The sequence below is a fragment of the Mus pahari genome, chromosome 10, assembly GCF_900095145.1.
Source record: "Mus pahari chromosome 10, PAHARI_EIJ_v1.1, whole genome shotgun sequence".
Classification (NCBI taxonomy): Eukaryota; Metazoa; Chordata; class Mammalia; order Rodentia; family Muridae; genus Mus; species Mus pahari.
In genome coordinates, this window is record NC_034599.1 from 113373955 (window position 1) to 113387867 (window position 13913).

At 49.9% G+C, this 13913-nt stretch overlaps 1 protein-coding gene across 1 annotated transcript; it reads left to right on the forward strand.

Moving 5' to 3' along the window:
* The first annotated feature begins 255 nt into the window (after positions 1–255).
* Eif1b (eukaryotic translation initiation factor 1B) lies at positions 256–2962 on the forward strand. Its single transcript, XM_021207257.2, has 4 exons — positions 256–500; positions 1694–1857; positions 2139–2240; positions 2541–2962. Exons 1-4 carry the CDS (start codon positions 470–472, stop codon positions 2583–2585), a joined length of 342 nt encoding a protein of 113 aa, XP_021062916.1. The 5' UTR covers positions 256–469; the 3' UTR covers positions 2586–2962.
* The last annotated feature ends 10951 nt before the right edge of the window (positions 2963–13913 follow it).

The window sequence follows — 13913 nt, forward strand, 5'->3', positions numbered from 1 at the left end:
GCAAGGAAAACTCGGGGGTCTCGGGAGCCCCGGGGGCTGGGGAGGGCGGCGGAGGCGCAGAGGCGCGGCCCCCGCTAGCCGCAAGTCCAGGCCCCGGGGGCGCGTTTCTCGCCGAGGCACCCGGAAGCGCCTCCGCCCGGCGCCTCGGGCGGGCCGGACCGCGGCTGCTGGGCTCCCGCCCGCTCCTCGCTCGCCCCCGGCTCGGCGCTCCGGGGCGGACGCGCGGTGCGTGCGGGCGGTCACGTGGCGGCGGCGCGCGGAGCTAAATACGCGGCGCCGGCCATTTTGTGCGAGAAGCCGCAGCGCCGCCTCCCTGCTCGCGCCCCACCGCCGCCTCCGCGTCTTCCTGCGCCCCGGGCTTCCGCCGCTTCATTGATTTCCGTTTCTCGCCGCTGCAGCCTCCTGACACGGTGATCCGGGCGGGCCCCGCGGGAATTCTGTCCTCTCACCGGCCTCACACTAGTGTCGCATGTCCACTATCCAGAACCTCCAATCTTTCGGTAAGGTCCAGTGGCCGCCCGCGTCCCTCTGGGCTTTGTCTCGGCGCCCAGAAGATGGCGACGGGGGGCTCCCCGCGACCCTAGCCCGGGAGATGCCTCTCTCCGGGCCTCGGATGCGGCCTTAAGCGGGCCTGCGACCCCGTAGGAGGCGAGGGCCCGGCCGGCCGGCGCTTGGGGAGCTTGACACTGGCAGGAGGACAAGGGTCTCGGGGACTCACAGGAGGGTCGGGGGACACGCCAGGGCTGCCGGGAGAGTAGCCAGAGGCTGGGGGACACTGACAGAAAGGCGGGGGGCTTCAGAGACCCGAAAGGGAGCTACAGTGCTTGGCAGGGCTGCAGAGACTAGGACAAGGGGCTTGCGGGGAGCCTGACAGTGACAGGACGCTGGGAGGCTCAGGTACGATCTCTCTTGTGGCCTCCGGGCTGGCCAGGGCTTTGCAAGGAGACTGGAGGGGTGGGGCCCGACAGCTTTAGGGCGACTGCGAGACCTGTGACTCTCAGACGACTCGTGTGTGTGTGTGTGTGTGTGTGTGTGTGTGTGTGTGTGTGTGTTCATTTCTGATGTCTAGTCCAGGGCTTAGGGGATCTGCGACTCAGTCGGCCGGGACTGGAGGAGCGAGGTGCCTGATGGACCTGCCACTGACAGGAGCTGGGGGTGGGGCTGGACCCAGCTGGTTTTAAGCAGCCCTCAGAGGCTGCTGTTTGAGGCCTCTGATTTGACTTGGAAGTGGTCCTGTTGTCTCTGCTTGCAATCACTTGTAAATTACAAATATAATTTGCATGTTGAGGTTGCATGTATGTGTTTATATATATTTTATAGGGCTCAGTTACTACGTTAACTAATTGGGGTGGGTGTTTCTGAATGTTTTCGTAGTCAAAAAATAGTGGCGGTGACGCATGTTCTTGTGGCGGCTATATGAAATTAGGGTTTCGTAAATGTCTTCTGTCTCATTAGAGGGTGGCTTCCACAGTGGTGGGCTCTACTTTTAGGCTCAATTATCGGCACACAGAGCCTGCTTTGGTCTTTCTCGTTTGAAAAACTTAAATATCAGTGAGCCCCACCCTCACCTGCAGAGATGGAGCAGGCGCGCTGGAGGCACCACCGCAGTCTGCCTAGATCTGGAGTGGAGCACGCTTCTACATACTACTTTGTAATGTGTTTTCTGCTGTGGAACTTTTCTGTCCCTCTCCAGACCCCTTTGCTGATGCAACTAAGGGCGACGACTTACTCCCGGCAGGGACTGAGGACTACATTCATATAAGAATCCAGCAGCGGAACGGCAGGAAGACGCTGACCACTGTGCAGGGCATTGCGGACGATTATGACAAAAAGAAACTTGTGAAAGCTTTCAAAAAGGTGACCGTGAGGAGTGGTGGCCGTGAGGAGTGGGTGCATGCCAGAGTTCAGGCCAGGAGAGCTGCTTTGTTCTCCATCTCAATGGGCTACCCCACTCTCAGGAATGTGAGCCGATGAGTTATTGCTGTTCCCCCTAATATTTCCCTCATGTGACCTCCAAATTCATTTACAGAGTCTCTTAGCTCCGGAGGACACTGCTCCTTAGTTAAGTCAAGCTGGCTGGCGCAGCTGTTTTTGTTCTATTAAAGTAAAACCTCTGCATTTAACTTGATGTGTTGTAGAAATTTGCCTGTAATGGAACTGTGATTGAACATCCTGAGTACGGAGAGGTTATTCAGCTTCAAGGGGACCAAAGGAAGAATATCTGCCAGTTTCTTTTGGAGGTGAGTGGCTGGACGCACCGTGCATGTGACCTTGAAAGAGACAGTAATCCTTTCCTACTTAGTAAAAAGCACAGGACAGAAGTAGCGGGGTAGAATAGTGTCCGTGCTGACTGGAGATGGCAAGGCTCACGTACAGCTCACGCTGCTGTTCAGTGGCCTGGGGAGTGGATTAGGAGCAGTGCCTCACCCTCACAGCTCGTGGGCAGGTATGCAAGTGCGTGTGGGATTGTCAGCTGGGGTGGTGGGCGCTGTCACTGCTGACTGCTGGTGGATTCTGCTGAGCACAGTTTTACTTCACAGGTTGGCATCGTCAAGGAGGAACAGCTGAAGGTTCATGGATTCTAAGATGATCCCAAACATGTGGCGAGTTTCTTAAATGGTTTTGTTCTCTAACTCAGTTTGGCTGCCTCGGGAGATGATTCTTTACAGTAAACGACAGACTTTGCGTTTATTTAATCATTCAGACTTCCACTCACACCTGCATGGCTACAGAAAACACGGGGTGTGTAGGCTCCTGAGTCATAAGGAAATCTCGGTGAGATGGGAACGAAGCCCGAGTTCGTCCTAACATGTTTCCAATGGAAAAGGTTTTGTTCTGAGTGTTTGTTGTTAGTTTTATTTTCACTTGATTGTTAAATGTTTTTGTTGTTGTATTAAACCATGTATGTTGCAGCTTAATAATAAAAAGAAAGTGTGTGCATCCTTTATGAGCGCTGATCTAAGCCAGCAGTGCACTTTTATGTTTTCTTTGCTGAAACATTAGGAGCATGAACTATCTCTTCGCTGAAATCTCTAGGTTCATCAGCTTCAGAACAACAGGTAGAGCTGTTTGTCACCCCCAAGGTGTCAGAATGCATTTAGCCAGAGGCGGTGCCCTGCAGGTGTGGGTGATGCTGTGTGTCTTCAGAGTGGAAGGCATTGGGCTTTAGTTAGCACTCCTGGAGTTGAATGCCAGGTGCTTCTGCCCAGCACAGTCTGGAGTAGACAGGTTCCTCTGCCTGTCATTCTGGAGGCCAAGGGAGCAGCCTGCCCTGCCTCCTACTAGTGACAAGCTGTTCTGAGACGGGGTAGTGTCCATCACAGTAAAGGAACAGTTCCACCCCAGCCACGATGGCTATGCAGCTTCTGGGTCACCAGCTTTCCTGCAGCTAAAGGAAGGAGTGGTTACAGCCCAGATGTCAAGCAGTAGGTCACCCTGCACAGCAGTTCATCAAGTGAGATGTCCGCATAACATCTGGATAAGTGGGGGCAGCCTTCAGTGGCAGCGTGTTAAAAGCTCAGCAAGAGAACTGACTGGACAAGGCTTGTGATTAAGAATCACTTTATCCATCAGGATAGTGGACAGAGTAGGGCAGAGGCCGCGTGTGGGAGGCTCCACATGTTCCTCCAAGGAAGCAGTATGGAGTCAGGTTGGCACCAGAGGGAGAGGAGGTTGCCAGGCTGTCCTCGGATGCTCTAGATCCCAGGCCCCACAGGATGACATGCCTGTGAGGGTCGGATTGGTGAGTTCTACTCTACAGGAGTGGGTGGCTCACCTACCTGGCTGACATCCTGATGGCTGCAGCCCTACAACAGCATGAGCCTGAGTCTCAAACCAGAGAGTAACTACAGACCTGGATGTGGTGGTGGTACAAGCCTGTAATCCTAGCACTAGAGAGGCAGAGACAGGATGGAGGAGTTCAAGGCCGGCAGGGCTACTGGAAACCCTATCTCAGCAAGGGATCACGGAAAGCTGTCAACGTGCAAAAAGGTTTAAGTTCAAAGTTCTTGGGGCATCTTACGTGCTCACAGCAGCCTGGTTACCCTAGAAAGGTCTCGGAAGGGTCTCCAGAGAGCTGTAGGAGGAAGCTGGCTTTCACCTCCAACCATGACTGATACTGTGGGGAGCTGGATGGAAACAGCATCCCTCAAAGTAGGAAAAGGGCCCTCCATCCTTAGTCTCCAGAGTGTAGTCTGAACAGATGAGGGCTGCACACTCAGTAGGCCAAGAGTGTCAAAATGGAAAGGTTGGGTACAAGGGGAAAATGCAGTTAAACCGAGGCAGATTAAGGCTAGCAGTGGTCTGTTAGCACCCTCTTGTGGACACCTAGAAAACCATGGCTCCTGGCCAACACACTGATGATCTCAGCCAGTCCCTTTTACAGTCCATAAAAAGCAGTCTTAACTTTCTGTCACTTGGGAGAAATGGTAGTGTTTATACAGCCTTATCCTCGGAATGTACGCAGTCACCGCACATGCTACTATGAAGTTAATTCTGTGTCAACAGAAATATTTGCTTATGTCATCTAGTGAGTGAATAAGCCAGAAAAAACCTGAGGCTTCTGCATTGTCAGTAGTGAGTACATACAGCCTGGACAGTCTACTAACAGCACTTCCCAGTGTATGGCTGGTTTGTGTGTGTGTGTGTGTGTGTGTGTGTGTGTGTGTGTGTGTGTGTGTGTGTGTGCAGGGGAAGACTCATCCAGGAACCCACGGAGAATCGGGCTCTTCCTCTCCTAGAAATGATGCTCTGGGTGTCACTTTCTCTGGATCCAGTAGTGCCGTAATAAGCGGTCCCTGGTTCAGGTATCCCCTGGAGAATCTTGAGAGGTTATTTTACTATAGTAGTAACCCTGACGACAGGCCCTTGGGGCAGCTGTAGTTTACCAGGCCCTGGCCCCTCTGGCTCCCTCTTGTCTTGCATTGTAAGGAAAACAGCTGATTGGTCTCAGCACTCAAGCTTAGTCTTGCCCAGTTCCACGGGCATCAGATTCCATCCTTCTCCATCCTTCTCCACGTGAAGGCAGCAGAGATTCATAGTTACACCCTCAAAAACACTCATCCTCCCTCAACCGTCATCCCATCCCCTTGAATTCATGCCTAGCATGCACAAGGGTCTGGGTTTGACTCTTAATAAATACACATAAACTGGCAAGAGGTGGGAAGATCAGAGGTTCAAGGTTATCCTCTGGTACATAGTGAGTGCAAGGCTAGCGCAGCACACGTGAGACTGTGCGAAGGCAACCCTGACTCCTTGTTCCCTCTCACTACTGAATACTCATCCGGAGGAGCTAAAGGCACCTGAGAGAAGCTCTTCCTTCACCTTCTCCCTCCAGCCCTTGCTCTCTGTTGTATCTTGAAGACATAGAGACATCTCTGAAATACTTGAAAGTCATTTTCCCACTCAGCCTCGCTCCAGACAATGTTATGTGTGCTCTCTGCCCTGCCTACCAGGATGGCACCTTGTTTTCACCAAGACAAGACCCCATGTATATCCTGTGAGCCATCCCCCACTCTCCAAGCAACCCCCTCTATCATTTCTCCATCTCACCACACGAGGACAGGGACATTTTTCATTCACAAGAGACGCAAACCTCACCTGATCTCACATTCCCTTCTGATGCCATCCCACTGGACGTCAATTTGCATATGTCACGGGAACTTCAAAACTGACAGAGACAGCTCGGTGGGGGGGTAAATGCTTGCTACATAGCACCAGGACCAGAGTTCAAATCCCTAGCGCCCACGTAGATGGTGGGTAGGAGTGTTGGCCCACCTGTAATCCCAGCACTCAGGAGGCAGAGACAAAAGATCCCTGGAACAAACTTGGCTACCCAGACTGGCCAGTTCTGCATTCAAGGGAGGACCCTGCCTCAGTGTATATAAGATGAAGAGCAACTAAGCAAGATGCCTGCCCTCAACCTCTGGCCTCCGCACACATGCATGCACACCTAACACATGAACACATGTACACAGAAATCAAAACCAGAAGATTAATATGACTGTGTGACTGCCTTCCAGCCTGCCTCACATAGGTAGATGGCATTGTGCCTGCCACCTGTGTCCTCAAGCCTAAGATGTCAGTGCTGACACCTTTTTCTCCTACTTCATCTGCCTCTGGGTTTTAACTCTCCTCCCCACCCCTGTGCTCTTCTGGTCGCCACGCCTTAGAATCTCCTCTTTGCCTGTGCTTCTTCAGGGATTATCCCCACTAAATATTTGAGGTGCCAAGGCTGTGCGGTCTATGTTCTAAGTGCTTAGCTCAGCCATGGAAGATGGCCACATAGAGTGCCCAGGTAGGACTGTTTCAATAGAGTCATGTACAGGACAGAAACCATTCACACCACTGTTACATCCCACGGAGGACTATCCTTTTGATTCCTGATGCAATTACTTTGCAGTGAGAAAAAAAAAAAAAAGTTCTCTTCTAAGAGGCAGGCCATGTAGTAAGTCAGGGCAGGATCCAGGCCATTTGACAAACACTCGTCATGACAACAGCTCCACCTGTGTCAGAAAGGCAACGTCAAAAGATACTTTCCCCTCTGGCATAGCTGGTCCTCTAGCCAGGAGATGTTCGAGCCCTGCTCAGCCCTTGGTAATTCCTGGTACTGTGGATCCTGACTGTGAACAATAGCAGGTTGCCTCCCACACCTCGGTTTCTTCATCCATTAGCAATGATGATGGCCTCCTCAGGGACTCCATGGGGAACCAGTAGACAAGAGTTAGATAAGGTGACCAAGGAAACGGCAGCTGCATCTTGGTCGTTGTGGCTCATGACCAAAATGCCGTGAGTAGAGGATCTGGTGCCCCCACCAGTATCTGAGGGCATCAGGCATGCACATGGCACACACACACACACATACACGCATGTAAAACATATAAAATATTTTAAATATTTGAAAAGAAAACACCACACTGACCGAATGGCTGCTAACCACAGACTAGCTGCTTGCATCGTTCCCCGGAGGAGATGTGTTGCTGAATTAACTTCCAGATGGACGGAGCCTCTGCAGAGCTAGTTCCTTGGAGAGGATGGGAACTGAGGGGGAGTTTTCACCTGGGGACAAATATTGATCAAGGGATGGGCTGGAGAGATGGTCCAGCTGGTAAGAGCACTGACTGCTCTTCCAGAGGTCCTGACTTCAAATACCAGCAACCACGTGGTGGCTCACAACCATGTAGACTGAGATCTGATGCCCTCTGCTGGTGTGTCTGAAGAGAGTGACATTGTACTCACATACATAAAATAAATAAATCTTAAGCCTTCCACACCAGGAAGGAGTGGGGCTGGAGCAAGTGGGGCCAGAGCTTCCCTTGATATATATATCAAGGGAAGCAATGTTTCAGTATGGTCATGTGTCATGTGCCTCAGTGTATTCTGTGTGGATTTTGTCACTTGGTGGGTCACTATCAGCATCTGGTTCAAGTTAGCTTTTTCAGTGAAATTGTGGGATTTCACGAGGATGCTGGCGATGGTGCTGGTGAGGGTGCCGGGGAGGGTGCGGGTGCTGGGGGTTGGGGGTGCAGATGTCTGGTGGAGTTCAGAGTGGACCACAGACCCCACAGCCAATGGGGAACATCTTACTTAACAGACACAAATCAGCATGGAGTGCAAGGCAACAGGAACATGATGTCAAACCCCAGACAGCCGGGCAGCGTGGGGCACACCTGTAAAGCCAGCACAGAGAAGCTGAGGCAGGAGGATCATAAGTCCAAAGCCAGCTGTGCTATGGGGTGAAACCCTGTCTTAAAACAAGCTGGCTAAACAAAGCTGTGAGGGCTGTGCCTGGGAACTTTGTATCCTTAATCACATCACATAGGGTGTGGGAGAAGGGAAACACATTGGACTTGAGAAGTTACAAACATAGGAGAGCAGAGAGGGGAAGAAGACAACTACAAAGACAAAGAAATGGACAGTAAGAACATAATGGGGAGGGGTAAGACAAGCTGGGAGTGGTGGCGCACGCCTTTAATCCCAGAGCTCACAATGCAGAGGCTGTGAGTTCAAGGCCAGTCTGACCTACAAAGTGAGTTCTAGAACAGCAAGAACTACATTATAGGAGACCTTGTCTCAAACTAATAACTGTCCAAAAAGACAAAGAAATTGGCATTTTGAAAACATTGAAAACTGATAAATCTTTGAAAACACTAATCAATTGAAAGAAAGGAAGGAAAGAAGGAAGGAAGGAAGGAAGGAAGGAAGGAAGGAAGGAAGGAAGGAAGGAAAGGAAAGGAAACCTGGGCACTGTGACTCTTGTAAGCTATGCACAGAGTAGTTGGACAGTCACGGCAAAAGTGGGAAAAAGACACAGGAAAGAACAGAAAACGGGGCGCCCCAGAGCCAAGCCGCTCTCTGGCTGATACCCTGCTGCGTCTCTGTATGGAATGCATCCCAGGGATCCAAGGCTCTGGGGTACACTCTGAGCTCCACTGGATATCCACGCATGCACACATGCACACGTACACACACATGCACACGCACACACGCACACACACACACACACACACACAGAGAGAGAGAGAGAGAGAGAGAGAGAGCATCCACACCGTCCCCAGCACCACAGCCAGCGTCCTCAACAGCTGCTTATGAAATCCCACGATTTCACTTGAAACACGGCTTGTTCACCAACGGCCCTGAGGACAGCATTTCCCCCCACCCCTGCCACTTTCCTATTGGCTTTAGGTGTGTCAGGAACAGCTTTGCCTGGCTGCGTCACCAATCCACAGGTGTGTCTATTTTGTACCTTGTTTTTTTTGGTTTGGTTTGGTTTGGTTTGGTTTTGGTTTTTCGAGACAGGGTTTCTCTGTATTGCCCTGGCTGTCCTGGAACTCACTTTGTAGACCAGGTTGGCCTCGAACTCAGAAAACCGCTTGCCTCTGCCTCTCGAGTGCTGGGATTAAAGGCGTGCACCACCACACCCGGCTCTTGTACCTTGGTTTAAAGGGGATGGGAAAGTAATGCCTGCATGGGGCCAATAGGAGGTGATATTGGCCCATTTATGCCCTGCCTTTAAATTTTATAGATTAATGTGCTTTCATATGTATTAGCCTTAGAGAAAAGACCCCAAGACAGAGTTGTTGACGGGTTATAATAATACAGTCTCAGATACTCCACGTGCTCAAGAAAAAAGTCAAAACTTTGCTCTGAAAAACACTTTGATAGGCCCAGAGTACACCTACCTCCTAGACATCTATTCTAGAAACACCCTGTGGTGGGGGCAGGGGTGAAGTTGGGGTAGGGTAGAAGCCCCCATTTCATTTCTTGAGGCCCTGTGTCTAAAAGAGCCACTCAGCCCCATCTCTAGAGAGACACTTCAAAGCAGCCATTTGCCTAATTGCTGGATTGCAGACAACTGTCCTTCCAAAAGCCAACTAAGATGACTTAGCTGGGTCCCAGAGGGTGTGCACGTGAGGGCGGCTGGGACAGTCGGTGTTCACTCTTCACTTGACAATCTGCAATAAGCCATGATGGGAATCTCAAGACGCTCTCAAGGGGGGGGGGTAGTTGGAATTGGCCTGTGGCCATGTTTGTTTGCTTATAGAATTTGATCTTCATGGCTTGTGAAAAACTGAATTAAAAACTGTACCTGAGACACCATATACATATACATCCTGAAGATATCATTTCTGTTTTTACTTTTTGCTCATATCATATCTGTTTTTAATTTTCTGTCAAGTGCATCAGGAACAGCTTGGTGTGATTGAGCCACAAATCCACAGGTGTTTTGTTTGTATGTTTTGTTTTGTTTGTTTGAAGTAGCTGAGCTGCAATTCTGAATGTTTCCAATTGGTGGCGCGATTGGCCTATTTATGATCAGCACATGCCTCTTTGGCGTGCTTTCGTTTGCATTGGTAGTTTGGCTTGGTTGCCATGGTTTGCCTGGGCAGAGGAGCTTGCACTAGGCCATCTAAGCATCAGCAAGTATGCATGGTTCGTTTCTCTTGGCTATTGACTGTGTGTTATTGACTGTGTGTTCTGTGACTAGCCGCTTGAATTCTTGCTGCTCAGACATTCCAAGGCCCGGGTACATTTTCCTAACTGCAAAGACCTCCATGTGCACCTCCTTAGAATGGTAGGACTTAGCCTCAAGGTAACTCTCATTGGCATGATGTGTGAGGCACCAAGTCCTTGTTATGAGTAGTGCCTGGTCATGGTTTTAGAAAATGTGAGAAGGATGTGAAAGCTTAAAAGGTGCACAGCTGACAGAGCCAGGATCTCTGAGGCGGAAGGAGAAAGCTCACTTTAACAAGTGTTCAGTAGGAGCCATGAGCTAGCTGTAGGTGAGCTTCAAACACTGGAGACTGGATATATAAAGATACCTGACTGTGACTGTAGAAACCCGGGGGAGACGCTGCTCTGCCTGAAGCATAGAGCTATTATATATCTGGACAAACGAGGCCCTTGTAGCCAAAGGGAAGTGGAGACAGGAAGATCTGGAATTCAATGACAGTTTGTGCTGCACAGTGAAACCTTGTTTCCAAAAGGCAAACAACAGCCAGAGGCAGTTCTGGCCCACACCTTTAATTCCAGCACTCAGGAGACAGAAGCAGGCAGATCTCTGAGTTCAAAGCCAGCCTGGTCTACAGAGTGAGTTCCAGGACAGCCAGGGCTACACAGAGAAACCCTGTCTCGGAAAACCAAGCAAGCAAACAAACAAACAAAAAAGCAGACAAACTAGTCAGGCATGGTGGCACAAGCCTTTAATCCCAACACTTAGGGGGCAGAAGTAGGCACATCTCTGAGTTTGAGGCCAGCCTGGTCTACTAAGCGAGTTTCAAGATAGGGCTAGAGAAAACCTGTGTCAAAGGAAAAGGAAAAAAGGAAAGAGGGAAGGAGGGAGGGAAAGGAGGGGGGGAGGGAGGAGGGGAGGGAGAGAGGGAGGGAGGAAGCCCAGGGGCCAGAGGAACTCAGGTTCCCAGCACCCACGTGGCAGCTCACAGCAGTCTGTAACTCCAGTCCCAGATGTTCTGACACCGTCACACCAATGCACATAAGGTAAAATTAAATAACTTCCTAAAAACAAAAAGCTAGTTCAGAAGATGAACTCAACAGGACTCAGCAAAGAAGTAGGAGAAACAAGACCCCGAACAGAACCCCAACTCAGGACTGGCCTGTGCCCCTCTCTGAGCCTTCCCCATTGTGTGAAACTGTGGCTTCCAAACTGTGCACTGCCCTGGGTGGCTTCATCTTACAAGAGCTTTTGGCTGTGTTGTGAGTATAAACAGAGGCAGGATGACTCTGCATCTCCTGCTTACAGACATTACCTAAGAAGCACAGATGTAAAAACAACATATTCCCACTATAACTTTATTAAAGTTAATTTGTACCGTATTGGTGTTACCAAACCCGGGGGCAAAGTCTGTGCTCCATGAAGCCAAGTTAGTCTACCTGTTCTCGAAATCCAATTAGAATAGCCAACTATATACAAATGTGTGTACATATATGGAGATACACACACGTGGGAAAGGGACGCGTGGCATATCATGTCGCCTTTCATCCTCTTCCGTCCTCGTCCTGCACCCACCCCTTTCAGAACTCTGGAGAGGCAGTGCCTAGCTGCAGGCCACAGGAAAGCTCCCTTCTCAGAGCGCCAGCCTCTGGATGGAGGTGCTTGGGTTCAGGTGTCTGACTCCACCATGAGAAGGCTGGACACGAAAGAGAAAGAGGGGCACATCACCTCATAGCTGTCAGGTTTGTACAGGAGTAGGCAATCTCTCCATCGCAACCATTCAAGTAAGAACTTACTAGTATCCAGGCCTGGTAGTGCAGGCCACTAATCCTTGCTACCTGGGAAGCTGAAGCAGGAGATCATGAGTTCAAAGACTGCGCAGGCTACAGAGTAAACTCTATACTCAAAAATGATTTCAAAGGGGAGGGTGCAGCGTAGTAGCAGAGCTCCTGTCCTGCATGCATAAGGCTCCAATTCATATTCCAGGGCCACAGACAACAACAAAACTTACCCTTTGCATCCAGCAGAGAGGGTGACTCTTCCTCACACAAACACAGGTAGGCCTTCAGAGTCTTGCCTGTTCAAATCCCTGTAATTCTGGAACCTATTACACCTATTCTTTCATTTGCATCCCTCTTGAAAATCAGGTCTCCAGATTTTGTAAGCATCAGCTGTAATCCCCCAGCAATGGCAGTGTTACGGCTCTCAGAGGTTTCAGCCAGGAAATGGGGAAACAGTTGGGCAGTTAGTAGACACTGCTGTCATCTGCAGGAGGCCCCAAGGAGGACAGAAACAAAACAAGTCACAGAGCTGTCTAAATGCAGCTATGAGAAATCATGAGAAGCATGTGGAGTGGTTCTCACCACAGACAGGAAGTTAGAGCAGGGGGATTGCTGTGAGTTCCTGGCCAGCCTGAACTACACAGTGAGTTCTACTCTGGTTACTATGGGTAGAGAATGAAATTGTATAAAAGAAAGAAAAGGAAAAAAATGCCAGGGACAGTCAGATGATCTTTATCAATACTTCTGAAAAAATATGAGCTTCTAAACTGAACCACTAGTCAAGTTCCTTGTGCAGAGCTAGGATAAAGACAACTGGTCAACCTCACAGTTTGCCTCATGTGAGCCAACGTGGCTTTTCTGGTCTTTCAGTGATTCCTTTATATGCAGAAAACAAGTCAGCTTGGCAGTATGTAAAAAAAAAAGAAGAAGAAAAAAGAAAAGAAAAGCTCCAGCTTATCAGCCTCAGTCAGTAACACTGGGGCTACAGTATTACTGTATTCTCAGTGGTAGAATATGCTGACTTCACATACACAAGGCCTGGCTTTCCACCCTCACAAACAGCAGAACAGGCCCTTTATGCTTCAATTTTTCTTATACTGAATAGGGGTGAGGTGTGTCAGTGTTGGGGTACATATTCATTGATAATGGGTAAAGGTGACTAGGAAGATACTGTCCCTGATCTGTAAAATGTCCCCCACAGGCTTGTTAGAATATTTTACCCTCAGCTGTTTGGGGTGGTTGGGAGATAGGGCCTTAATAGAAGATGTGGATTGCTGCAGAGTGGGCTTTGAGATTTATGGCCAACTTCTTGTGTCATCTCTGTTTTCTGGTCGTCTGAGGCGTGGGCAGGCAGTTACCATATGTCCCTGTTGTGACAAAGCTGCTCCTGGCCACATATGGAATTGTGTCCTTATAAACCCACTGTCCCTTAAGTTACTTCTTGCCAGGTGTTTGGTCTCAGAAATAAGAAAAGTATCAATCCTCCTGAACAAACAGCCTTCCAAAAATTTTATTTTATTTTGAGACGGGGTTTCACTATGCAGCTCTGGCTGGCCTGGGACTCACTGTGAATACTAGATTGCCTTTGTTTGTGTGTTTGTTTGTTTGTTTTTCGAGACAGGGTTTCTCTGTGTAGCCCTGGCTATCCTGGAACTCACTCTGTAGACCAGGCTGGCCTCAAACTCAGAAATCCGCCTGCCTCTGCCTCCCAGGTGCTGGGATTAAAGGCGTGAGCCGCCTCGCCCGGTCTAGATTGGCTTTGATTTCACAGGCATCCACTTGGCTCTGCCTCCAGAGTGCTGGAAATAAAGCCGTTCACTAACATGCTAGGCCATGGAATCCTTGTTGAAGTCTCACAGGGAAAGTGTATGGGAAATGAGGAGAAAATCCTGTGTCAAGAGGAAGGCCTTTAGCTTCCACCCACCTCCACACTCAGACTTCCAGCTTCATCCGTGTGACTCTGCTCTGGATGAACTGGCCATGGAGGTCCAAATTTTGCGAACTGTGTCCCATTAGACATCAGATATAAAAGGAATTGAGCACTCTCTTCCCTGTCCACATCTGTAGCAGGGAGGCCACCTGTTGATATCAAGGCTGTGGTCTTTCCCACTAGATCTGTCAAAAGTTGCTGGATAAGCCGGGCAGTGGTGGTGGTGGCGGCGCAAGCCTTTAATCCCAGCACT